At 36.4% G+C, this 27,085-nt stretch overlaps 1 protein-coding gene across 1 annotated transcript in view; it reads right to left on the reverse strand.

Moving 5' to 3' along the window:
- Window positions 1–27,085, reverse strand: part of LOC126410711 (tektin-1) — a 131,456-nt gene that overhangs the window by 13,161 nt on the left and 91,210 nt on the right. The window contains exon 6 of the mRNA XM_050081310.1: window positions 1,941–2,077. Coding sequence (XP_049937267.1) covers window positions 1,941–2,077 — 137 coding nt within the window. The remainder of the gene's footprint in view (window positions 1–1,940; window positions 2,078–27,085) is intronic.

Here is a 27,085-nt window from a genome sequence, read left to right on the forward strand (position 1 = left end):
AGATAATTGATGAATGGATAGTTCACCTAACTTACTAACAATTTTATTGCATAGAAAATGAGTTTTTAATTAAATAATTATTTTCTGGTTTATAGTGTTGTGTGTATGAACATTTTAAAATTGATTTTAACATTTTGATGGGATTACAGTAGTTACCTGTGGTTAAATTAGAGATATATTTCAGTTTCTCACACAGATGCTTAGCAGCAATAATTCTTAACAGAAAACATTTTCGACTGGTATAGAAAAAGAGGGATACATCAGTAGTACAAAAAGTACCCTCCACCATATACCAGACAAGAACATGAGCTAATATTGTATTTTCATCCATTTTTGAGTTATGGGTAAAGTTTCAAGTCTGAAGCTCAATGGGAAGCTAGAAAACAGTTGCAAAATTTGTAACAAACAGACAGACAAAAAACCAAAGAACTCTTCTCCCCATACCAGACAAGAAAGTGGGTTGATTGCATCGTCATTCAGGTCTGAGCTAAATTCAAAGTTTCAAGTCTGTACCAAATCAGAAGTTAGTTTAAAATCAATTGTAAAATTTTTACTGAGCAGACAAGAAAGTGACTATGTATTAAAAAACATACTGTGACTACATGCTTTACTTTTGCATGGTTTTCATTGACTCATAATTATTCCTGAATGGCTGTGCAATCCATACACTGCCTGTAACATTTGAAGTTCATAATATTGCCATAAATATTCTCTATTACAATATTTGAAGTGCTGAGAACCATAGTGTGCTGCTGACATCTGTTGATCTGATGGTGAACGAACTTTACCTATATCTCTAGCTCCACACTGTACATATGAACTTTAACAAAAAGCTGTATCACCAATTTCTCTATATTCATTTCCATATGGTTTCAATGCATAAAGTATAATTTTATTGCTTGGCACTGCTCAATTGTTATGTTGGGTACACTATGTAATTTAGTGTTTACATCATGTATATGGTAAAAAATACTTCGTATTCATAGGTATATCAGCAGTTTTATCTGAACCTCAAGCAACAGGGTATGCTTAATGAAAATGATGATAATGAGGACCATGAAGGCTTGCAATACGTCATACTTGTGTGTGTGTGTGTGTGTGTGTGTGTGTGTGTGTGTGTGTGTGTGATCCATTTAGTATCTGCTCTTTATGTTCTGATTTAGTTTCATATTAATTACAAATTTTACAACAGTAAAAAGGCACTATTGTCACTATCCTACACATGGTAATTTTGAGAATTAACATTATCAATAAAGGTAATCTTAAATATTAATTAATATTTCATGTGGTACAATGGGTACATTTCTTTTTTGTAGGAATTATAGGATGTTGAGACTTGGTTAAAAAACAATTCAGACCTAGAAACTGGGAGTTTTTCTATAAATTTGATTTTCACAAACATCTATTATACTCAAAACTTTGTTTCTGTGGTTTGGGTCCTTGTGGTTGCCAGTCCCCCATTTGATATGCTCATAAATACCATGTTCAGCATGTACATATGCATTTTACAGATGGTTTGTAGTTTGTGAAGTAAAACTGAGATGGAATATTAATCATGAGTGCAGTTAATGAAGAAAACAACAATAAATAACCACTAGAGCAGTTGTTGATTATGTTGTGAGTACAGGAGATTATGTATTCAAGAGATGACATGAAAACTGCTTGTAACTTTCAGACTCATATCTTTAAGCATAAGTATTCTGTACAGCATTACAGAAGGACAGCTGATAAGTAAAGAGGTATCAGGTTTAATGTGTAGTTGGGCAGAAATATCCAGCGATGGTAAAATATGAGACATGATACTGCAGTCAGATGCTGAAGGGCAGAATTCACTGTAATGTATAGCAATAGGTGAGAAAATAAGAGTCTGGCTGAAAACTTGTTTCCTACTATCACTAAGTTTGTTTTCAACTTATTTATTTATAGAACCAAATATTTACCTGCAGAGCTCTATATTAGGCCTTTGTGTTCTATTTAATATTCTTTTTTGAGCAAGTGCCAAAAAAGCTTCCTTATTAGTAATTTCTTTTTCAATCTGCGTAATATTACGAATCATTTCATTTGCTTTTTGTACTGTCTGCAACAAAGAAAAAGTTATATTTCACGTAACTTATATTGTTGCTAGTCAATGCTGTCTGACAAAACTTCTCTGGTATGAAGCCTGTGTCATGTCTATGAACATATACACTGAGGTAACAAAAGTCATGGGATTGCGATTTGCACATATACAGATGGACTGTAGTATCATGTACACAAGGTATAAAAGAGTAGTGTATTGGTGGAGCTGCCATTTGTATTCAGGTGGTTCATGTGAAACAGTTTTCAATCTGATTTTGGCTACAAAAAGGGAATTAACAATCTTCAACATAGAATGGTACTGGAGCTAGACACATGGGACATTCCATTTTGGAAGTTGTTAGGGAATTCAGTATTCTGAGATCCACAGTGTGAAGAGTAAGCTGAGACTATCAGATTTCAGACAATACCTCTCACAACAGGCAACACAGTGGCTGATGGCCTTCACTTAATGACCAACAGCAGTGGCAATGCTAACAGACAAGCAACACTGCGTGAAATAACCACAGAAATCAATTTGGGGCTTTCAGTGAATACATCCATTAGAACAGTGTGGCGAAATTTGGCATTAATTGGCTATGGCAGCAGACAACTGATGCAAGTGCATTTCTAACAGGATGACGTTGCCTGCATCTCTCCTGGGCTCGTGATCTTATAAGTTGGAAAACAGTGGCATGACCCCATCAAGTCATGGACACAAGTAGTCAACAAGACACTGTGCAATCTGGTGGTGGCTCCATAATGATGTGGGCTGTGTTTACATGGAAAAAGGTATAACTGAGCCAATCATTGACTGGAAATGATTATGTTCACCTATTTGGAGACCATTTTCAGCCATTCATGGACATCATGTTCCCAAACAATGACAGAATTTTTATGAATGACAGTGCTCCATGTCACCACACCATAGTTGTTCATGACTGGTTTGAAAAAAATTCTGGACAGTTCCATAGAATGACATGGCCACGCAGATTGCCTGACATGAATCCTATAAACATTTATGGTCAGTTCATCCACAAAATCCTGCACTGACAACACTTTCACAATTCTGTACAGCTATAGAGGCAGCATGGTTCAATATTTCTGCAGGGGAATTCCAACAACTTGTCAAGTCAAAGCCACATTAAGTTGCTACATTATGCTGAGCAAAAGGAGGTCTGACATGACATTAAGAGGTATCCCATAACTTTTGTTACCTCAGTGCAATGTACCTACTGTATTCCTAAAAAATATATCAAAAGAATCAGCGAGAAATAAAATATGTAGTGGTACAAAAAGTACTCAACAATACTAATGCTAAGAGTTGTAATAGAGGTATGAACAATAAACTGAGCAACTGCCCGACTCTGGAAATGATTGTGTCATACCATAACATTTGAGCTTCTATAAGGTATTCTACTATGACAATGTGGTAAGTATGGAACTAATGGATAGACAAGGCTCATACACAGACACAGGTAGGCAGTGAAGAATGCACTGTAACAATAATAAGCACGATTGCCATCTTATCTGAAGGGCCACAGCACTATACACATTTGACCACAGAGTTGTCACTAAGTTTGAGCAGTACAACAAGTGTGGACCTGTCTGAATCAGTGATTTAATAATATTTACTAGGACTGAACTGGTGGAATGCATTCCATTGTTCAGAAACCAAAAATATCTTAGAGCAGCTAAGTTGTGACTTGACTGCTACAGTAGAAGACACAATTAGAAAGCATGCACCTTATTAGGTATTTCTTATCACTACACACACACACACACACACACACACACACACACACACACACACACACATCCTTAAATTAAATCAGTCAACTGTCATTTACCATTCAACATACATACAACAGAATAGGCCTCATTTCTTATACATAATTAAATCATACATAATTATTGATCTGCTTATTTACAAACACACAAATTACAGATATTTACATGCATTTTGAATTTCAACATACAGCATATATACTCCATTCTTTAAAAGAAATCTGTAATAAATATTATTAAATTGGTTTTCACCAAACCTTTTCTACAATATTGTTTGAAGTAATTTATATGTTATGGACCACACTGAGAGTGGTAGTTTATTAAATATTTTTAGAAAATTGACTCTGGGTGAGTGGGCTGCTTTTACTGGCATGACTCTTGGAATATTAATTTTCATTTTGTCTGTATTGTTGTGGTGGCGAATTTTTCCTCTGCCATGAAATTCTTTTACAATTAGCTTAACATATAGCATTAAGGCATAATATTACATGAATATAATTATATCAGCAAATTTACAGTTGTATATATCTTAAATTTTCTGTACAAACGTCAACAGTTATCTCTTAGGCAAGCCCCACACCTTTCTCATAGGACTCTTTTTATATTTTCAACATATCACTTACATGAAACTTCCTGGCAGATTAAAACTGTGTGCTGGACTGAGACTAGAACTCGGGACCTTTGCCTTTCGTGGGCAAGTGCTCTACCAACTGAACTACCCAAGCATGACTCACGCTCCATCCTCACAGCTTTACTTCTACCAGTACCTCATCTCCTACCTTCCAAACTTTACAGAAGCTCTCCTGCAAACCTTGCAGAAGTGGCACTCCTGAAAGAAAGGATATTGCAGAGACATGGCTTAGCCACAGCCTGCAGGATATCTCTGCAATATCCTTTCTTTCAGGAGTGCTAGTTCTTCAAGGTTCGCAGGAGAGCTTCTTTAAAGTTTGGAAGGTAGGAGACGAGGTACTGGTAGAAGTAAAGCTGTGAGGACAGGGCATGAGTCGTGCTTGGGTAGCTCAGCTGGTAGAGCACTTGCTCGCAAAAGGCAAAGGTACCGAGTTCGAGTCTCGGTCCGGCACACAGTTTTAATCTGCCAGGAAGTTTCATATCCATGCATACTCCACTGCAGAGTGAAAATCTCATTCTGGAAATATCACTTACATGTGAAGAGTGTCCCATCCCATACCAGGTCTCCATAAGAAATGTGGGACTGGAACAGTCTAAAATGTAAGTCTTAGATATTCAGAAGTAACTGCACCTCTCAATTTATGCAGTAGATAGTTTACCCATGATATTCTTTCCCAAATACGACTGATGAAATCTTAAAAGTTCAAAGAACTTATTTTTTATTTCATTAGACAGTCCTAATATAATATGTTGGGTCTTATCTGGGTTATGCAGACGTTTGTTGGATGTGAACCATGTCACTTGTAATGTACCCCTCCCTCCTTTGTTGTCACAAATGTTTGTATGGTTTTAAAATTTGAGAGGAGTAAGATTTACAATAAACTTTTTGCTTATCTACTTTTCTCATGCAGTTGGCTCCAGTTATTCAAGTGTAGGGGTCTGTATCTTGGAGCTGAAATTTTCACATTTTAGGTTCTCATGGTCCAATTGATCTACATAAATTTGAAGAATGCCTGTACAGAATTTTTCTTTTTACGATGTTTATTTGCATCACATTTTACAATATCACACTGTCTTTACAATTTTCATATTAACAAAGCCGAAATTACGTTGTTCATCCCAAATAAAAAAAACATGTCCGATCACATCAGAAACATGCCCACTATTACTTCACTCTGCAGTAATAACGATATTCCAAAGGGCTTACAATTTTTTTCGACAAATGAATTTATAGTAAATTATACTATTATTCTATAAATGAATCCAGAAATAAACATATTCAACAGAAGCAGATTGCATAATTAATAATAGAAATTTTAAGTTTACCAAATATTCCGTAGTTTCAAATGTTTCTAAAAAAAATAAATTTTAATTGTACATTCAGAGCTAGTACATATTTATCATACCAACAAAAATAAAGTAATTCAATTTCATGGTTTTTAACTTGAAATATAACATATTGTGTATAAAATTATATGCAATTTTTCAGATATATAGTCGAGATAATATTGACCTGTCCAAAACTCAAAAATATTTCTAGTATCGACTACTTCTGCTGAGGAAAAGTAATGTCCCTTTACAATATCCCCCTCGCAAAATTTGGAAACAATCTGTTTACAATATTTTGTGACCTACTATAAGGTTTGCCAAATGTTGTACAAAATGATGCCAAAAGATATAACATAGATGTACAGAAGTATTTGAAATAATTATATATGTATTGGGAAGATAATCCCCCTACTTGAAAAACCATACATTTATGAGGCTGACCTACTGAAATTTTTTGATCTAAAACAGTTACATTAGTTTGCATATTGTTTTTGACATCTAGAATTTTTTGGTTTAAACTGGTGATATTTTGTTCCATTTTTTTCAGATATGGCCTTTTGTTCAACTCTAACATCATCAACATTCTTTGATCGTGTTGCTGATTCAACTACCAACTCATTTTCTAAAACAATAAATTTATTTTCTAAAACATCAGCTTTTTCAGTCACACTTTTAACCCCTCTGACAACCATTTTTTAACTCTGAAACTTGATTTTTAAGTTGACCTATCTGATCTTGTACTTTGTTTATTGTGCTATTGTTTTCAGTTCTTATTTCAGTTAACTGATCATTAACTGCACTAAATTTGCTATTATTATCTGACTTCATTTCCTCTAGTTTAGAAAAAATTAACTGTGAAATTTCAGTTTTTCCTGTTTCTTTATTGGCTACAGTTTCACTTGTCATGACTTCACATGTCATGACTGGATCCTACAGCTTTCATTTCTACCTCACTTCTACCCTCATCCCCATTCATTTTGTTAACAAGCACACGATCCCACAAACAAATTAACTTCACAAATAGTTTGTACTCATATTTCTTTTTTGATGTCCCTGGTTGTAGCTGCTAAGTCCTCGTTCATTTGATCTGGTCCATCATTATTGGTAGTACGTAATCACTGCTGGTATGATTTGCTCTGTTGTTCAGCCCTCAGTCTTCTTGCTTCATATGACCGGAAACCCATTCATACATAAACTGCAAAGGGCACAAATCACCCTCCCTTCTGCAACAGACAAAACTTCATTATTTGTTAGTTGATCCCAGCTGAGCCCGCAGTTGTTATCTACCCCTCCCTCCTTTGTTATCACAACTCTCTTTAAGTCTTTCCATAAGAATTGAGAGGAGTACAATTTTATAATCTTACCCCTCTCATGTCATTTGTTGATTGCCACTCTTTTCATAATAAATTTCTTTTAATAAGCTTAGAGAGGAGTAAGGTTTACAAATAACTATTTACTTATCTTCTTTTCTCATAGTTAGCTCTAGTTCTTCACATCTAGGGGTTGTTTCTTGAGGCTGAAATTTTTGATTTTATAGATTTTCATGGTTCCAATTGATGTAGTAACTACTGAAGAATTGCCTGTTTTTATCTTGTTTTCGTTTTTTCACATTTTTCTTTGTTACACTGTGTTTACAGTTTCCACTTCAAAGCTGCAAAAATTACATTGTTATTTCCAAAATTAAAAACACATCCGATCTGTGTAGGTACATGGTCAAAGACCCCCGGATACATTACAGTCAAAATTTATTTAAAAAGAAAAAGGAATAGTGAAACAGCAATCGGCCATGAGGGTCGCGAAAGGCATTAATTATAAATGAGCGGTAAGGTGCAGACAAAAGAAAAAAAAGTCATTCATTTTTCTTTGTATATGATTTTGTGTTTCACTCTCTCATATGTAGAAGGATGGTTAAGATGTATTGCTCAAAAGATGAAGTATTACGAGTGTTATGTATTATTTTGGAATCTACATAAGAGAAGACTTAGCAACAGTAATAAGTATTTTTATCAAAGTGAAGTGGAGCCAAGTAAGGAGGATTTTCTTCATTTTTGGACATGTACTGGTGTCCTTGAAGTTGGCTGCCTGCATCAACAACTGAAATGTAAGAGAGCAAGTCCAAATAGCCTAAATATGCACATGCAGAACATTTATAACAATGCAATTGTACTATACTTTAAATTTTTCTTTTCCATTCATTTTTTTATTATTGTAATACAATTGGCAACCTGAGAGCCATGACTTCAGGGCACTGATTATAAGTAGGGTTTGTTGACTATTTTTTGTAAGAAATTTCTATGACATTGTTATTAGCCACAAAAACTAATTTTCTGTATTTTCTGATTGCATGAATCACAACAGAGAGCAAGTAAAGCAAAAACGCAAAAATTGAGGAGAAAATTTTAGAAAGGAATAAGAGTTGGCCACAGGTTACGTAAAATTTTTCATAATAAGATGTTCTGTTAGGCACAGCAAAGGTAGGACAGCTATGCAAGCTACTTACATGGTTACGCTTGGTTGCAACTCTTTTGAAGTAGATAGAAACTGTTTCCTCTTTATTCTCTTCCCTGAATTTTGTAGTGGAAAATTTACAGGAATTTTTCTGTGTGATACATGTGATAAGTAAAACATAAAGAATTGTGACACAATTGTGTGCATATCATAACAGAGGTAAAACAATCTTTGATGTTGTGTAAACAACAATTATCAAGTGTAATAATTAGCATATGACATTTTAACATTTTTTGTAAAGTTTTCATTTTTGTATATTCATACAACATGGTGGAAAAATATATGTCCATTGATGATAGAAATAGCAAAAACACAATAAACCAACATGGAGCATGATAATAAGTCCCACTAATAAATATGAAATACTGAAAGTAATTAACACTATGAAACCCAAAAAGGCTGCAGGACTGGACGAAGTGCCAATGACAATAATAAAAAAAAAGTCGCCTCAAAAATTTTGGAACCACTGGTACATATTGCCAATTTATCATTCAATGAAGGTGTGTTCCCCCACAGGCTGAAAATTTCTAAGGTTAAACCATTATTCAAAAAAGGGGATATACATAATGCAGAAAACTATAGACCTACATTCATCCTTCCATCTTTATCAAAAATTTTTGAAAAACTGATGAAAATTAGATTCATAAGCTACCTTGACACCTTCAATCTTCTAAATTGTAATCAACATGGTTTTCGTACTGGTCACAGCACAGGAACAGCTATACAGGCCCATACGGAAGAAATTATTTGTAATTTAGACAATAACAAATGTGTGGTAGGAATAAACCTAGATCTTTCCAAGACCTTCAAGATCATCAAATTCTTCTTGACAAACTGGAGGCAATAGGCATCAGAGGAATTGGGAGGAAATGGTTTGAATCCTATCTCCAAGATAGAACTCAGGTTGTGAAACTCACCTCATCTCAGAATAAGCAAAAAATAAAGTGGGTATTTGATGCTGAGAAAGTGGCAGTAGGTGTCCCTCAGAGTAGTGTTCTTGGCCCCATATTATTCCTAATCTATATAAGTGACACTGAAAGGCCTAACAGATCATCAAAAATTATGTTATTTGCAGATGATACAAGCATAACTATAAATGATGACAGCAAATCCTTATTCACTACAGCTGAAAAGGTTCTGAAGAGTGTGCAACAATGGTTTTACACTAATAAGTTAGCATTCAATTTAAATAAAACAAATTACGTACAGTATGGTAAAGTAAATGAGAAGGATGATTACCATTTATCAATGAGTGACCATGATATAGAGAAAGTGTGGTCTACAAAATTTTTGGGCATGTACATTGATCAGCACTTGAGCTGGAAAGACCATGTCACATACATATCCAAAAAACTCAATTCAGCATGTTTTGCACTGAGAACAATTTCTAGAGTTTGCAGTACAGAGTGTACAAGATTAGTGTATATGGCTTATTTTGATTCTATTATATCCTATGGAATAACATTCTGGGGTGTAACTAAATGTTGCTTGAGAGAGGTTTTTAAATTCCAGAAAAGGGCCATTAGAATTAGCTCTCCACAAACACACTGCAAGCCCTTGCTCATGCAGCTAAACATACTTACAGTACCATCTTTGTACATATTAAAAGGCAGGCTGCATACAAGAACACATTTGAGTAGTTTACGTGTAAATTCAGATCTTCATGACTACAATACATGTATCTGTAAGAACTACATGTAGAAAGAACAAGAAAAACAAAAACTCAAAAACATGTGAGCCATTATGGAATAAAGCTTTATAATGCTCTGCCACTCTGCATCAGGGGAACAGAAGATGAAGGAAAATTTAAGTCAGAATTAAAAAAGTTTCTGATAAATAAGTGTTTTTATAGCATAGAGGAATATTTTGAATCCTTAAATCACTCACAGATAATTGTATTGTCAATATCATGTTGTTCTCATTGTCAGTTCTATGTCTCGTTTATACTCTTTTAACTCTAAATTATGTGTAATATGTTTTTTCCAAAATGTACTAAATATATATAAATCCTTTATATATATTACATATTAAAAGAGCATGTAAAAGAACAACCCATTAATTCAATGTTTTAATTTCCAACATATTATATAATGTTAATTTGATGTGTTTTAATTCAATGTTTTAACTTTCAACAAAATGTTAATTTCATGTATTTGATGTAAATTTGTAATATTATGCTGTGCATATTCTGGACAATATCATGACAATTCCTGTGTCATGTAAATGATGCAAAGGATGATAATAAATGGAATGAAACTGCGTGACTGAACAGTTGAAGCTCAGGCGCCATGCATGCCTGCTGCAGAAGGGTTAAGAAGGTCAGAGATGAGTGTCGCAGGTGTGACAAATGATAGTGATGCTCCACAGTGGAATAACCTTGAGGGCATAAGGTTTACAAATGACGAGACAATGTCCCGCATCTCCCAGAGTGATATACCACTCATGAATGAAATACTGGAGAGCGATACAATTATGAATCTTGACAACACATTACAAACACCACTTGGTCACAACACAAACATTAACTTGGAGAGTTTAGCTGACAGCAACCACAGTAGTACAAGTGATGTACTGCTATGGCAGTTGTTATCTAATATAAACACAAAATTAGACAGTACCAACAAAAATTTCAGTGATATGAAACAAGATATAAATATCAAAATTGATAATTTCACACAAGATATGAACAGGGTGAGACAGTAACAAAACATTGTTACACAGATCTAAATATAATGAAATAAAAAAAAATATTCAAGGATTTACAAGACACAGTCTCTCAGAAGTTCGATGACTTAGCCAAAAATTTTCACACTGAAATCGACGAAAAATTGAATTATATGAAAAAACAAGTAAAGCATGAAGTACTTTCTGAAGTGAATGGTAACATTATGGAGTTAAAACAGAAGATAGATTCTTTTAACACCCATCATGATCTAGTAGAGCAACAGATAAAGGAAATCACAGATGAGAAAACAAATATTGAAGCCACACAAAACAGGTTGTGTTAGACAGAAAGAATGGTAACCACTGTCATTAACAAAGTAAACAAAGACTATGAGGGTGTACCTCTAGCTGCAGATCTTACTTTAAGGGCAGCAACATTAGAAGTTGACTCAGCATGTGCTAAGAAGGAGAGAGAGAATGTCAATGAAAATCTAAGTGATATCATTAGTCAAGCTGAAGCAGGTATGTCAGATAAGAGTAAGACCACTGCAGAGAAGTTAGTAACCAATTGTAGGTTATACACAGATGTAGTAAAAAAGCTATTTAGAAAAAAGAAAATGAAATAATGAACAAGGTAAACAGGTGTCCAGCTCTGAGGACTAAAAAACAGCTAAAAGCTTTTTTCATAAATTCGTACTACAGAAACTGATGAACAGTGACTTATTACTCAACTTGTTACAAAAAAATAGGCCTTGATTATGGATTGGTAAGCGTCAGGAAGACATTATTAACATTAAGCAGGTATTAGTTAATGCAAATATTCTTAACAAACCTGACATGTCCAAGGATTTTTGTTTATCCACTGATACCTCATCTCAGGGACTGGGGGCATGCTTGTTCTAGATGCGAGAAGAAGAAGGTAAGGAAGCACCCAAGGTCGTCAGTTTTGCTTGTCTAACATTATCAGAAGCAGAATTGGAAAGTTTAGCTGTAATATGGGCATTTAAAAAGTGAATATTTTTTATGGGGTAAGAATACCAAAGTTTACTGTGACCATCAGTCACTGTCATTTCTTTTAACATGTAAACTATTGCACTGTAAATTAGTTAGGTGGAGTCTATATTTACAAAAATTCAATTTCAAGATCATTTATATTAAATGAAGTCAGCTGTTATTGCAGATGCATTGTCTAGGTTACTACGAGGTTTACAGGTATCCAGTGAATTAACAGAGCAAGATGCAGAAATCAAAACATTATTAATGCAAGGTACAACAAAACAGTCTGATTACCATAAATATTGTAAGCAAATGAAAATTATACAACAGCAAGATTGCCGGCGGAGTAAAGACGTGCAAAACCTTAAACAAGATGAAGGTGGAAAGGTAAGTAAATGGTATCAGGAGTACAAGGGCGTTTTGTTTCATAGGAAACATGAAAATTCTGATCAATGGTGTGTGTGTATTCCTGAAGATTATATCGACAAATTTGGAAGACACATACATGAAGTATGGGGAGATTATGGAGTAGGCAAATACACTGAAAAAACTTCAACACTTTGTTATACTCCAAATTTGGGAAGGCGAGTCATTCAGGTATTAAGAAAGTGTGCAATATGTCAAAAATCAAAACAGTCCAATGTGTCAAAATATACTGAGCTACACCCAATACTTACAAAAAACCCTCTAGATGTAGTATCCCTGGACATAGATGGTTCATATCCAAGAAGTAAAGGAAGGGTAAGACATGTAGTAGCACTATACAATATTTTCTAGAAACATCAAAATGTATGCCATTAAAAATGCAGCTGCTACGAATATCAGAAAAAGAAATGAGGGAGACTAATTTAGTAGAATAGGTAAACCAAAGGTACTACTAACTGATAATGCTTGATATTTCATTGGGTAAAAGTGTGTAATGTAACGGACTATTGAAACTACCGATACCACCGGCTGGCGAGGTGTGCGCTGCCGTCAATCAACTTGAAGGAACAAGTGCACTTTAACTACGTAAAATAAAGTGAAATATTATTATTTTGTTACAAAACTGTTAAAACACTACTGTTCATACTATGTTTTTCATATATGTATACATGTGATGTGTAAAATATCAATATACAACCAAGGTTGGCAGTACTGCTCAGTTTGTAAACTCTGTGAACAGGAGCTGGTTGTCTAGAGACAATGGGCAGTTGGTGTTGAGACGTCTTGTAATATGCGTGCTTTGAGAAGCTCATGGATAGAGGGAACGAAATGATGTATTGGAAAAGCTGTTACATTGAAAATTATTGAATATCGTCATGATCAGCATTTATAAAATAAAAGTTGGAACTTTAACAATGTGTCAGTTATTACGCAACAGAATACACACTCTGGACCTCAAATTGATTTAACAAACAGATTCATCACTGGACTAAGAGCATGCAGCAACGACCAATAAAGGTAAAAAAGTTTTATTACTCTAAATTCAAATTGTGATGTTACCTATCTTTCTCCATGTCTTCAACCCTGTATGTACTCTGTTGTTAGAGTGAACAGTGTGACGGGGACTGGTGGTCGACTGGGTGAACAAAATAAGTTACTTTAATCGTTTAACGAGCTTAAGTTAAACATTTTATGGTGTGTATATGTGGATAAGTAATTGTTCTCAGTGAGTAACTAAAAATATGGCTATCTGTTGAAAGAACAGGGACATATTCTGCTTTGAAACTAACTAGTGCACAATGGCCGCGACCAGTTCGGAAAATTTGAATTCTATTTACAAAATAAGTGAGGAAGCGTGGAATAAACCGTGTTCCTGTAACAAAACAGCAAGAAAAGGCGTGTGTTGTGTAAAGTGTAACAGGAAATTCCATTACTTGTGTGTAAATTCAACGAATAGAGTGAAAAGCTGGAAATGCAGTGATTGTTTTCGTGCTGACGGTGACGATATGGGCGCAATCAAAACAGACCCGTTAAAAACGTGTGTGTGCGAAAAGTTACAGAATGAACTCAGAATAGTAAGAAAGGAACTTAAGTATTCGAAAACAATTATATGTTTGCTAACAAACGAACTACAGAAGCGAGAATCAGGCAAGATAGAAATGTGCAAAAACTACAGATTTGATGCACCCAACATAAATCATGATTCACAACACAGTGTGCATACCACAACACAGAATGCAGTTCAAAAAGGAAATCAATCTATGGGTGCAGCAATGAAAATGCAAACCTTTGCTCCTGAGAGTCAGTCAGTGAATAGGAGACCCAAAATATTCGTTGCCTCAGATAGCCATGGCAGAGACTGTGCAAGAAACATTTTAAACTTAGCTTCAAATAAATATGATGTTGAAGGGAAGGTGATACCAGGTGCCCCCACTAGTGTAATACTAAAAAAATCCAATGACCTCCATAAGTTGACAAGTGAAGATTTTGCAGTTATCTGGGCAGGGGCTAACGATGTAGCAAAGAATGAAACCAAGTTGGCAATTCATTCACTACATAAAGCCTTGTCAGCATTACAAAATACAAATACAAAAGTGATTGTAGTTGGTGTACCACATAGACATGACCTGCCTGAATGGTCTTGTGTAAACCAAGAAATTCAATCTGCAAACAGAAAACTAAAAAAAACAACAGTGAAAGGCTTCCATAACACTTGTTTTATTGATACTCCTAGTAACAAGGAGCTTTATACAGCACATGGACAACACCTTAATGCAACTGGTAAAGAACTAATTGCCACAAGGATTTATGAATCAGTGGAAACAAACAGGAAAGTGTACAAAACAGCAATAGAACTTAAATGGAAGGATACTGAAGTCTCAGATAAAGAATCAGTGAGAATTGTTATTGACACAACTCCAGCACAAATAACAACAGAATCCTTAAAAGTGAACTCTGTTTGTGGGGAGAGGACAATTACTCAAGCAATAAACTTACCCAAGAGGACAGTGCAAAAGTTTGAAGAAGCAGCAAATAAGGTGACAGGAAAGAAGGCACCATATAAGAAGAGAGACCTACTTGCAAAAAGTAGAACAGCAAATCAAGCTCAAGGGATGAGAATACCAACACGTGGAGTATGGCAGTCAACCCGAAAAAAGAAACCACAACCGAGGGACCAGGATTTTTGGTGGGATCAGCAGTGGTTTCACGGACGAAAGCAGTTAACAAAGTGAGTCATCAAGTGGATGAACAGGTATGTGACTATCATAACACACATGGTCACAGTGCATCAAGATTAAAGACATTAATGGAACCTACAACTTCAAATATAAAGTCAAATTGCTCTCAGAGGAATACAGACAGAGACAAACTACTTACTTTTCTACAAGTTAACATACGTTGTATTAGAAATAAAATTTTAGAATTAGAACATTTATGTAACACTGAGCATGTAGATGTTATATGTGTATCTGAGCACTGGTTAACACAAGAACAAGTAAATATGTTCATTCCCCAAGGGTATGTTGTGGGAGACATGATATGTAGAAAATAGAGAAAGAATGGTGGGGTGGGAATTTTTGTCAAAGAAGGAATAATGTTTTCCAGAATTGATGTATCTACAAACTCCTCAGAGCTAGATGGGGAGTTTAGTTGTGTAAAACTAATGAATGAAAATATAGTGGTTGTTAGTCTATATAGGTCACCAGATGGTGATGTAAATTTGTTTATTGAAAAATGTGAATTAATAATTTAAAAAATATTGAAGAGTAAAACGAGAATTGCTATATGTGGTGATTTCAACATAGAAATGGTAAACACACAGAGACCAGTTGCTAGGACATTTTTGAATATGCTAAGATCATTAGACCTCTACTGTACAAATAACTGTGCCACACGTAAGAATGCCTGTATAGACAATATTATTGTGAATTTCCATAGGGAGGATTTTACAGTTAGACTTGCAGGAAGTGGACATGCAGATCATGAGCCACTACTCCTTACCCTCTGTAAGAGGCAGCCAGTTAAAACTGAAGAATCTAAAGTAGTAGTGGTACGAAGACAGAAGGAAGAGTACATAAATATGTTTGTTAATAGATTAGGAAGTGCAGATTGGGACTTTATATATAATTGTCAATCTGGAAAAAGGGAAGCTGAAATTAGCTTTGGTAACTTCTTTAAAAAGTACACAGATTTATGGTATTCTTGCTCACCAGTAAAAAAAATTAGATATCCAAATGAAATGAAAAAAAAAGTCTGAACTGGTTCACACAAGAGCTAGTAGAAATTAGAGGAAACTTGCATATGCTGTACCAGGTGCATAAACAAGCCTCTGACCAAGGGGCAGAACAGAGTGTGAACATTCATAGGTCATATCTGAAATGCAAGAAATACTATAAAGCTAAACTACTTCTGGCAAAAAAGCAAGCAGTGGAGAACTATATAGAAAGAGCTCCCAATAAATGCAAGGCAGCCTGGCAAATAATAAAACAAGAGAATACACCGAAATGCACAGAAACAGCTCTGCTTGATCCTGAAGAATTAAACGAGTACTTTTTAAACTCAGTTAAAGACATAAGTAACAGTATCAAAGCAACAAATTCATCTGCAATGAACCTTGTTGGAACACCACTGCCTGATAGCCTGGCATTTCAATGGAGGGCTGTCACACCTGCTGATGTTATAAAAGCTGTATCCAAATTTTCAGGTTCTAAAAGTATGGACTGTTATTGGTTATCAAATAACATGATTAAAAAGACAATACACTCAATCGCCAAACCACTAGCTTATATTTTTAATAAATGTGTAGAATTTGGAGTTTTTTCCGGATGCACTCAAGGTATCAAAAGTTGTCCCAGTTTTTAAAAAAGGAGACAAACATCTCCCCCAAAGCTACAGACCAGTCTCCATTGTTCCAATATTCTCAAAGGTATTTGAGGTGCTGATACACACACAAATAAGCAACTTCTTTGAAAAACACAATATCCTATGTAACAATCAGTTTGGCTTTCGAAAGGGGAAGAACACAACAGGGGCCATCTTGGAAATCATTGACCAAACCTTAACAGCTTTTGAAAATAATAACATGGTATCACTGGTATTATGCGACCTAAGCAAAGCTTTCGATTGCATTCCTGTTGACATACTACTGGGGAAACTAGAGTTTTATGGGGTGAGAGGGAGCACTTTATCTGTGATAAATTCTTATTTAAGTAACCGAAAACAATTCGTTTCAGTCAGAAATTTAAATTCTTCCATCATGGAAACCAGCACAGGTGTACCACAAGGGTCTATCCTTGGACCCTTCTTCTTCATTGTCGCTATTAATGATTTACCTAAAAATATAGCTCACCCTGTTGTGTGTTATGCTGACGATACAACACTACTTACCACACATCAGAACATTTCAGATCTGAATAACCTAACAAAAGAAACACTAGATAAGGCCCTAGACTGGTTTGCAGCCAATAAGCTCCTATGCAACCCTGACAAAACACAACAACTTTTAATGGGAACATAAAATGAAGTAGGCAATAAGTCGGTAAAACTCTTAGGTATTCACATTGACTCAAAACTATATTGGGAGGAACATGTCAATCATGTATGTGAAAAAATATCTCAGGTGGCATACCTTCTCCTGAAACTAAGGGAGGTAGTGAGCTTGGAGTACCTTAGGGTGACATATTTTGGGCTATTCCAGTCACATATTTCATATGATTTTATTATATGGGGGCACTCCCCTCACATCAAAAACATATTGAAATTACAAAAAAAAGTCATACGTATAATATGTAAAAGAGGTCATAGGGAGCACTGTCGTCCTCTTTTCTCCAGACTCAGAATACTTACAATTATAAATTTATACATATATGTGTCTGTACTCTATATTAAAAATAATATTTCAGAATTTATTGCCAGAAAGGAAATACACGAACACAACACCAGGCCGAACGGTAATTTAGACATACCGCGCCACAGATTAGCGAGAACAGGAAATTCCCACAAAGTTAACCCACTCAAAATGTTCAATAAACTGCCAATTCATGTTCAGTCTATGGATACAAATTCTTTTAAAATCAAGTGGTACAGCTGGCTGTCAGATCATCCATTCTATGACATTAAAGAATTCTTTGAGATGCCTGAGGAGAATATAAGCATTTAAAAGTTGTCTGTAGTTAAACATATTATTTTGTGCTGTGGTTAATCGTGTGTAATTACAAAGTTTATACTATAAACAATAAAATACCTTATTATATTATATTATAAGATAGCTTGTTGCGTTAGCTTTTAAAAGCTATCCTTTGTAATTGGTACACTGCCATGCTTCAAATGTATTTATAATGTATTGACAGAAGTTTATTTTGTTATTCTGTATATACTAGTACATCTTGTATGACGAAGCCAATATCATTGTAAAATGATCTATGGTGAATAAAATTCTTGAAATTCTTGAAATACACCAGGGAGACCACACAGGTTTAAAATGATAATTTGTAGCTTAATATACTACTGCTGATAATAATTAGTATTTGTCCCCTGGAGAAAGAGGTGCATTACAAGTGAAAACAATTTATGACCTCACAAGGCATAAAACACGTATTAGTAAGCTTTTTTCACCCAGAATCAAGCCTAGTAGATCGAGTCTTTACAGAATTTATCCAGGTTATTAGGACATACACCCCTCACAAACATACCCAGTGGGTAGAAAATGTAACTCCTTTCATTCAAGTTGTCAATAACCTTCCACATTCTTCAACAGGATTCACACTTAATGAACTGATGTTCCGAACAAAGCAGACAAATGAGTGGGAGTCACCTATACCAAAAGTACCCCCTACAGAAATGAACTACAAGACAAAATCAAACAAGCCATGACTAAACTAGAAAACAGGGCTGAGTATAGAATGAAAATTTATAATAAGAAACTGAAACATGTTACACAATTTTTTTAAAGAGCAATGAGTCCTTTTATGGACACACCCTAAATTGACAAAATGTGGCAAACTGACTAAGAAGTGGCAATTACTCTATTCAGGACCATATATAATTTGCAAAGTACCTTACCCTGGAAAATACGGGTTAGTATATGATAAAACAGAGAGAGGCAAGGGTCTCCACTCTCACAAAGATATAAAGGCTCTCATAGAATGATGAAGCTAGGTAGCATTTTATCTTTCTATTACAATATATTTGTACATAGTGTACATAACTCTAAGTGTAATTTTTTCTTCTCTTCTTCTTCTTCTTTTAAGATGAAGTATTTTGTATAGGTATAAGTAATTCTTTTGATTTGTGCATGTAAGCATAAAATCAACAGGAATGAGAAGTAATACACCACTTCATGTGAAGCGAAAGTATAAACAAAATTAGCTTATGGCTCAGCTGTGCATGCTCAAAAATATGTGCTGATGTCTGTAGTAACAGAGGAGGCAGTGACCTGTGTGCATGTGTAACAGACTGGCAGGAGGCCCAACCAAAGTACAAGTACCTAACTTAAATACAAAGTAAATGGAAATACTAAGCAATTACATCTACTGTCTAAGGACTTAGGAACCTATTGATATATGTACACAGAGATTTAATTAAATACTAAGCTATATACAACATTACTATGAGCAAAAGGAAGCATTATGAAAAAATACATGGAACATGTAAGCTAAGGGCTAGTGACAAAATACCATAAGAAATGTCAAATGTTTTCTTTGCAAGGCAAATAATCATAATGAGTAACAGAATAAACAAATGTCTATGAATTTAAATGAAGTATGGAAACATCTCCAGATGGATGTAATGACCAAATGTATCAGTGGGCACTGAGCTACATAATGCAATTAGTTTTAAGTTGGTTTTAAGTTTTTTTCTTTCAGTGACCAGTGCTTCATCACGGCACAGAAGAAGTTAATTATGTTGAGAGTAGCAGGTACCAAATGAAGAAATGGGCCAGACCACAAGTAAACAATTTACTTATGAGGATATTTACACAAAGATCATAAGGCAAATTAAAAATGAAAATATGCATCGTCACAGTATATCTCCATGACATTTACCAGTACCTGTTCGCTGCAGAGTACACATAAACATTTACACATGTGATTTTACAAAAACCAATTAATTTTTATCATGTCACATGAAAGCATAAATAATGACATTTCCAGGTATTCGAGAAGGATAAGACTACGATGGTTGAAACTTGTTAATATTTAACACTAAGCTACAAGTGAATTGAAGTAAACAGCACTAGAGCATATAGAAACAACATGATAGTATGTGAATTATTAGTCAGTACATATCATTTCCATGAAATAAAAGTTCCTTGGCAACTAGTCCATGATTGCACAACTAACATTTCCTCATAAATCCTTGAACTAGTAGATGAGTATTTCCTTTCTTCCCTCTCAAACAAAGGAGGCAGTGCCAAGTGCAGTGAGGCCAGCAATATGTAATTTTTTAGTCCTATTTCCACTGTTTTTCTCCCTCTTCTACCTAAGACAGACATGAGCTCCCATATGTGATAAAAAGCTATCTACAAAATGAAGTATAAATGAATCATATGCTTGTATTGAATTATGTAATTAATTTGTATATGTGAGGTTAACGAAGATATGTTAAAAACTAACAAACAACTGTAGTAGTAGAGCCCAGTTAATGAAAAATTTATGACGTTTTAAAATGAAAAATTTATGTTCATGTTATAAGTGATGGATGGAATGTCAGCCATAGTATAAGCTATCATGTTATGTATATTGTTGTAGCTCAATACTTGTGTGAATTTTCATTGGAAACCAAACTCCATGTGAAGGAATGAACTTTAAAGACAAGCAATTTATACAATGTTTTGGATGACTTTATGAGTTTTTCAACAAGTGGACGATCAAGTGTGATGACATTAACATATGTGTGCAATGAAATACTTTCTGAGTACTGTAGCTCACAACACTTGATACTTTAATAAGTGAACTACAGTTGCTCGAGCCAGTGCTTACCTCATTGACAGATGCTGTTGGCCATGGTTCTCTCCACTGAAAATTCAAGTATGATGGGTAATAATGACATCTGGGCTATAAAAATGGAGATCTGTCACAGCGTTGGATTTTTAACAATAAGCACACACCCACTGCACCCAGAATGAAGACAAATGCCATGACAATTCTTTAATATGTAATACTCAGGTGAAAGTGTGACACTCAATATGAAATCAACACTAAGAAAATGAGTGCATGCACATGTGATAATAGCAACTAACATGTTGACGGTTAGTGACTAGTGCTTAGCCACCAAACCTACTAATTTCCAAGTGTGAAACCTGGCAGCGAGGCCAAGGCAAATTGAACATTATTGTCAGTGGGCTAAATTCAAAATTTGTAATAAACTATCATATTATATATACAGGGTGATTCAAAAAGAATACCACAACTTTAAAAATGTGTATTTAATGAAAGAAACATAATATAACCTTCTGTTATACATCATTACAAAGAGTATTTAAAAAGGTTTTTTTTCACTCAAAAACAAGTTCAGAGATGTTCAATATGGCCCCCTCCAGACACTCGAGCAATGTCAACCCGATACTCCAACTCGTTCCACACTCTCTGTAGCATATCAGGCGTAACAGTTTGGATAGCTACTGTTATTTCTCGTTTCAAATCATCAATGGTGGCTGGGAGAGGTGGCCGAAACACCATATCCTTAACATACCCTCATAAGAAAAAATCGCAGGGGGTAAGATCAGGGCTTCTTGGAGGCCAGTGATGAAGTGCTACATTTTCATCACTCGTTCTCGGCCGTCCAGAACTTTTCCCTTAGCACAAACATCCATTCTCTGTAAACTGTTTATACCAATGTTTAATACACCACCTATCAGGAGGTTTAACACCATACTTCGTTCGAAATGCACGCTGAACAACTGTCGTCGATTCACTTCTGCCGTACTCAATAACACAAACAGCTTTCTGTTGAGCGGTCGCCATCTTGGCATCAACTGACGCTGACGCCTAGTCAACAGCGCCTCAAGCGAACAAATGTACAACTAAATGAAACTTTATAGCTCCCTTAATTCGCCGACAGATAGTGCTTAGCTCTGCCTTTTGTTGTTCCAGAGTTTTAAATTCCTAAAGTTGTGGTATTCTTTTTGAATCACCCTGTATAATCTTTCAGTTTTTTGTAGAACTTCAATATACATAGGATAAGCTGGCAAATCCATTCCATTAAATGAAAGAGAAGTCAACAAGTAAAGGGCATTAACCCCTATCACAAAATGTAAATGTACATTTGTACATGCAAAAAGACTGTACGTCTCCATACCATGTCAACGTACAGTGTGGGGCCAATTGTGTAGGTACATTGTGAAAGACCTCCTGGATGTAGTAAAGTTAAAATTCATTTTTTTTTTTTAAAGTGAATGATGATACAGTGATCAACCATAATTTTCTGCAAAGACATTAACTATCTATCACCCTTCAAACAAGAAGCAGTGAGTTGTATGATGAATGAGGTAGTGTGTTCGGAATGTGAAGGACATTGGGAGAGGAAGTTCTCAATTGTGGCAAGACCTTGAGAATGAGGGATGTTGGTGTATAGGGATGTGGCAAAAATAGTGATAATAGGGATCCAGGAGGAAAAGGGGTGGGGGTGGTGGAGAGTCAGTGAAGGAAGTGGTTGGTATCTTTGTCATGTGGGGCTAGATTTGAGGTAGTTAGTTGGAAGAGTTAGTCAATGGGGGATGAAAGCCTTTCAGTGGGAGCACAAATAACCAGCTACAATGGAACATCCAGGATTGTTGGGTTTGCGGATTTTGTGGAGCATAAAGAAGTAGATGGGCTGGGTGTCAGAGGGGTGAAGAGGCAAATGCATTCAAGAGAGAGGTTCTGGGAAAGGCCTAAGGCTTTAAGTAGGGATTGGAGGTTATATTGGACTTCTGTGATGGGATCATTCTGGCAGAGCTTATAAGTGGAGGAATCAGGTAATTGGCATAGGCCTTTCACTGTGTAGGCACTGTGATTCATAATGAGAGTGGTGGAACCTTTGTTTGCAGGGAAGATGATTAGCTCAGGATCTGCTTTGAGTCTGTGCACAGCTGTCTTTTTTTATGCTGAAAAGTCGGTGTCCTTATGAAGGGACCTGGTGAAGGATGATGAGGCTGAATTGGAAGTAAGAGATTGCCAGGTGACAAGCAGGTGATTAGGTGGGAGTAGGAGAGGATCGAAGTTGGATGGTGGATGAACTGGGAGAGACAGGGTTCAATGTTGGCATTAGGCTGCCTCTGGTTGGAAGGATTGATGGCAAAAGAAGTTTCTCCACTGCATACACCTTACTTTCAAGTGTAAGATGGCAGCTAGCGTAAAAGTTAAGCAAGTGTCCTTCCAGAAAAACGTAAATTTTGGCGCAAAAAAAGAAATCATGTGAAAACTGTAAGGATGAAATTATGAAACTGAGTGAATGCATAACTAGCTTACAGTTCATAATCGGTAGTTTGAAAATGGATATTTTGAAAATACAACAAGAAAATAGTGAGCTAAACACACTAAAATTTGCACTGGATAGTTCGTCCATTACGGAAAGGTGGTCAAATGTGAAGTGCAATAACACCAAGACCAAAGTGCAAAATCAGAAAACCTGTGAAAGTAACACAAGCTTTGTGTATGGAAACACATTTCAAGTACTTTCAACTGCTGATAGTGTAAATGCAACATATAGTTCGCATGAATGATGGGATAAGCAAAAAGACACTGTGAATAAGGTAGGAGAAGAAAATTTATTGATGAAAACAAGCGTGAACAATGTCAATGTAAATGTGCTGACCAAAAATTGTGCCAAAGTGTTTAGTAAAACAATACAAAACGATTCCCACATTGTGAACTTACTTTACTTTTTGGTGTCCAGAAACTACAATTTGTTTGCCCAGTATTGGGCAATGTCCAATGCTTCTTCTTTAGCCAGCCATAGATCTTCAAGGGTGCATCTGTGGGGGCAGACAGGGCATTGTAGAAGATGTTTCATGTCCTGTTGAGTGCCGCAGTCACATTTGTTGTCATTTTCGCCCAACAAACCCCATTTGATGAGATTAGATTTCACATGAGCCACCGCAGTTCTGATGCAGTTAAGCATTCTCCAGGTTTTCCAATGCCGCTTGGTGGGTCCTCTCTTAGTGGATAGTAGATGGGGGGCTCATCTAAGGTGCAACTTAGGAAACGGCGTCTGGATTTGAGTCTGCTGGGGCCACACTCTAGGCCAAATATTGAGTGATGGGCATCAAAGGTTTGTTTTAGCTTCTCGGTATGTTCATGGGCTTTCCTACATGAGTCAGGGTTTGTGAAACCTGTGGCCCTGTGAAGATTTTCTATGGGGGTTGGTTTCATGCAGCCTGTCACTATCCTGTATGTTTCATTCAAGCTAATATCTACCTTTCTTGCGTGGGCGGATCTGCACCATACCGGGCAAGCATATTCGGCAGTTGAGAGGCACAAAGCTTGGGCTGAAGTTCAGAACACAGTAGGTTTGGCATCCCATTTGCTATTGGACAGCTTTCTTATTAGGGAATTTCGTGCTTCTACTTTTTTGCATGTTTTTCGCAATGATATTTGTATGTCAATGTTCTGTCCAGCACGGCGCCAAGGTAGGTGGGAGTATCTGTGTGTTCTAGTAATGTCCCATCCCAGGTAACATTGAGCCTGTACTTTGCCTGCCTCGAGTTCAGATGGAATGCATTCACTTGAGTTTTGGAGGGATTGGGTTTTAGAGAATTCTTTTTGTAGTGGGTTGACATTGTAGAAAGGGCGGTTTCTAGTTTCTCCTCAATGGCTTCAAACCTGTTGCCTTGAACTGTTATTGCCAAGTCATCTGCATATACAAAAGTTTTGGTTTTGTCTGGAGTTTGTTGGTCATTTGTATATATGTTGAATAGGATTGGTGCCAACACGCTCCCTTGGGCGAGCCCATTTCTCTGATTCTGGCAGCGACTCTTTTTCCCCTCAAGCATTACAAAGAACTGTCTATTTTGGAGCAGGGATTCGATTATCTTGACTAGATGGTAGCCTTTCAGGGTCTCGTAGGTTTTATGTGGTAGTGTCCAGTGATCTACTGTATCATAGGCGGAACTTAGGTCGACTAGTGCCAGCCCGGTGATTAGTTTATTCTCAAACCCATCCTCGATATGTTCCGTCAATGCCAGAATTTGACTGGTACAGGACTTTCCAGGTCTAAAACCTGTTTGGTGTGGAACTAGCTTTGATCTTCTCTATTCTGTTGAGGATCAATCTTTCATAGAGCTTAAACAGGTGGCAGAGAAGGGTTATGGGTCAATAGCTCTTCGGAGACTCTGGGTCCTTCCCGGGCTTAAGGAGAGCCACCACTTTTGACTTCCTCCACAGCTTTGGGATTTGAAAAGTTTCACGGCACACGTTAAAAAGTCCAAGTATCCAGTCCCTGGCGCCAAGGCCAAAGTTTTTAATCTGTTCCATGCAAATATCATCAAACACAGCGGCTTCCCCATTCTTCATGGTATTTATGCCATTGTTCAACTCTCTCATGGTAAATGGTTTCTGGAAGTTGGTGTTTTCCATTGACAGTAGGTGTGTGATTTTAGTTTTCTGGCGTTTGGAATTGAGCTTGCCATTTAGCAGGAGTTGGTTGGCCACCTGGTTTGGAGTTACATTCGCTGGGGCCTTGCTTAGCCTTGGGTCACCATCCAGTTTCTTAATCAGGTTCCAGGCTATTTTGCTACTGTGGGACATATCCATTCTTTCTAGGGTTGCTATCCACTTCTTCTCGTGTGCCTCGCTGAGGCCTGACATTAAAGCTGTGCCACAGGTGACGGTTTCATTGCTGAATGGGTCTTCCGTGAACAATACTTGATACTTCTCCAGGATGTCCTTTGAGGCATATGAGAGCCCTGGGACATAGTGTTGTCTGCAGCCCCTAGGAATATAGTGTCTAGATACCTTTCGCAAAGTCTCAACAAAGATAAGATAATTATTTGGTGTTGGGGTCAGACTGGCTAATTCCTCATCCAGCGCTTGGGAATATTCTGACCACCTAGCCTTTTTAAAGTTGAATCTCCTACAGAAAGGTATTTTGGTTGTTTTGATTGTTGAGTAGACTTGGATTCCAATAGGTCAATGTTGTGTCTTTGGGATTGCATCATATACTCTTTTGCAGAGGTGTCATAGATGTTCCAGCTGATGAAGCAAATATCAGAATTGTAGCCGCGCTTCCAAATTTTGCTGTTGAAGGAGCAGGAGAGCTTGGGGTCGTGGAGAAGTGAGAGGTTATTTGCCTCAGCCCACTGTTCTAGCAGCTGACCATTGGCGTCTGTCTCGTCGTAGCCCCAGGTGGTGCTGTGGCTGTTAAAGTCGCCCAAAACGAAGTGTGTCCTTTGGTTATTGAAGCTTTCTGGTGTTGAAATGTGTAAGTTCTGGCCGGGGGGTTTATACACGGAGCATATTGTAAATGATCCACTCTCTATGGCTAACACTTCAATGTTGTTGGTGATTGTCTTACTCGTGGAAGAGAGCAGCATCTCGGGTCTGGTAAATGTTGCGCTCTCATACCTTCTGTGAGGTGCTTTTAATGCCAAGCACATTCCTTTGATATTGGGTCTGTTTACTGTTTCATCTCTATGCATTTCCTGCAGGCACAGTACGTCCCACTATTCTGATTGGCATAGTTGCGATATTACATCTTCTTTATTCTTGGTGATTCCCTCGACATTCAGGTTGATGATTGTCAGGGTTGGCCCTGAAAAGGACCTGTTTTTGTTTTTGGCTTTTGATTGCATTGGTTTCTGGTGGTGGAAGGTTTGGCCGTTGTCCGATTGGGCAACACCTGCAGGTTTTTAAGGCCAAGTACAACGAAGCCAAAAAAATCTTTAAGAAAGAGCTTTCAAATCTAAAAAAACAGATATACAGCAGTGAAATAGCTCAATCAGACAATATAGCCAAGACCTCATGGAGAATTGTAAATCGATTTCACAAAGCCACACCGAAGCCAAAAACTGAAATTTTAATTATAAGACATGAAGGCAACACAATTAAAGATCCTAATAAAGTCTGCAATGTTTTCAATAAATACTTTATATCTGCAGCTGTTAGTCCAATTAATAACACAGTTGTGAGTAGTGAGGTAAAGCTCTGCCCCTTTGAAGAGCCACCTTTTGAATTCAAACAAGTAAGTGAAACAGAAAGAGGCAGGATAATAA

The sequence above is a fragment of the Schistocerca serialis genome, chromosome 1 (assembly GCF_023864345.2).
Source record: "Schistocerca serialis cubense isolate TAMUIC-IGC-003099 chromosome 1, iqSchSeri2.2, whole genome shotgun sequence".
NCBI classification, from domain to species: Eukaryota; Metazoa; Arthropoda; class Insecta; order Orthoptera; family Acrididae; genus Schistocerca; species Schistocerca serialis.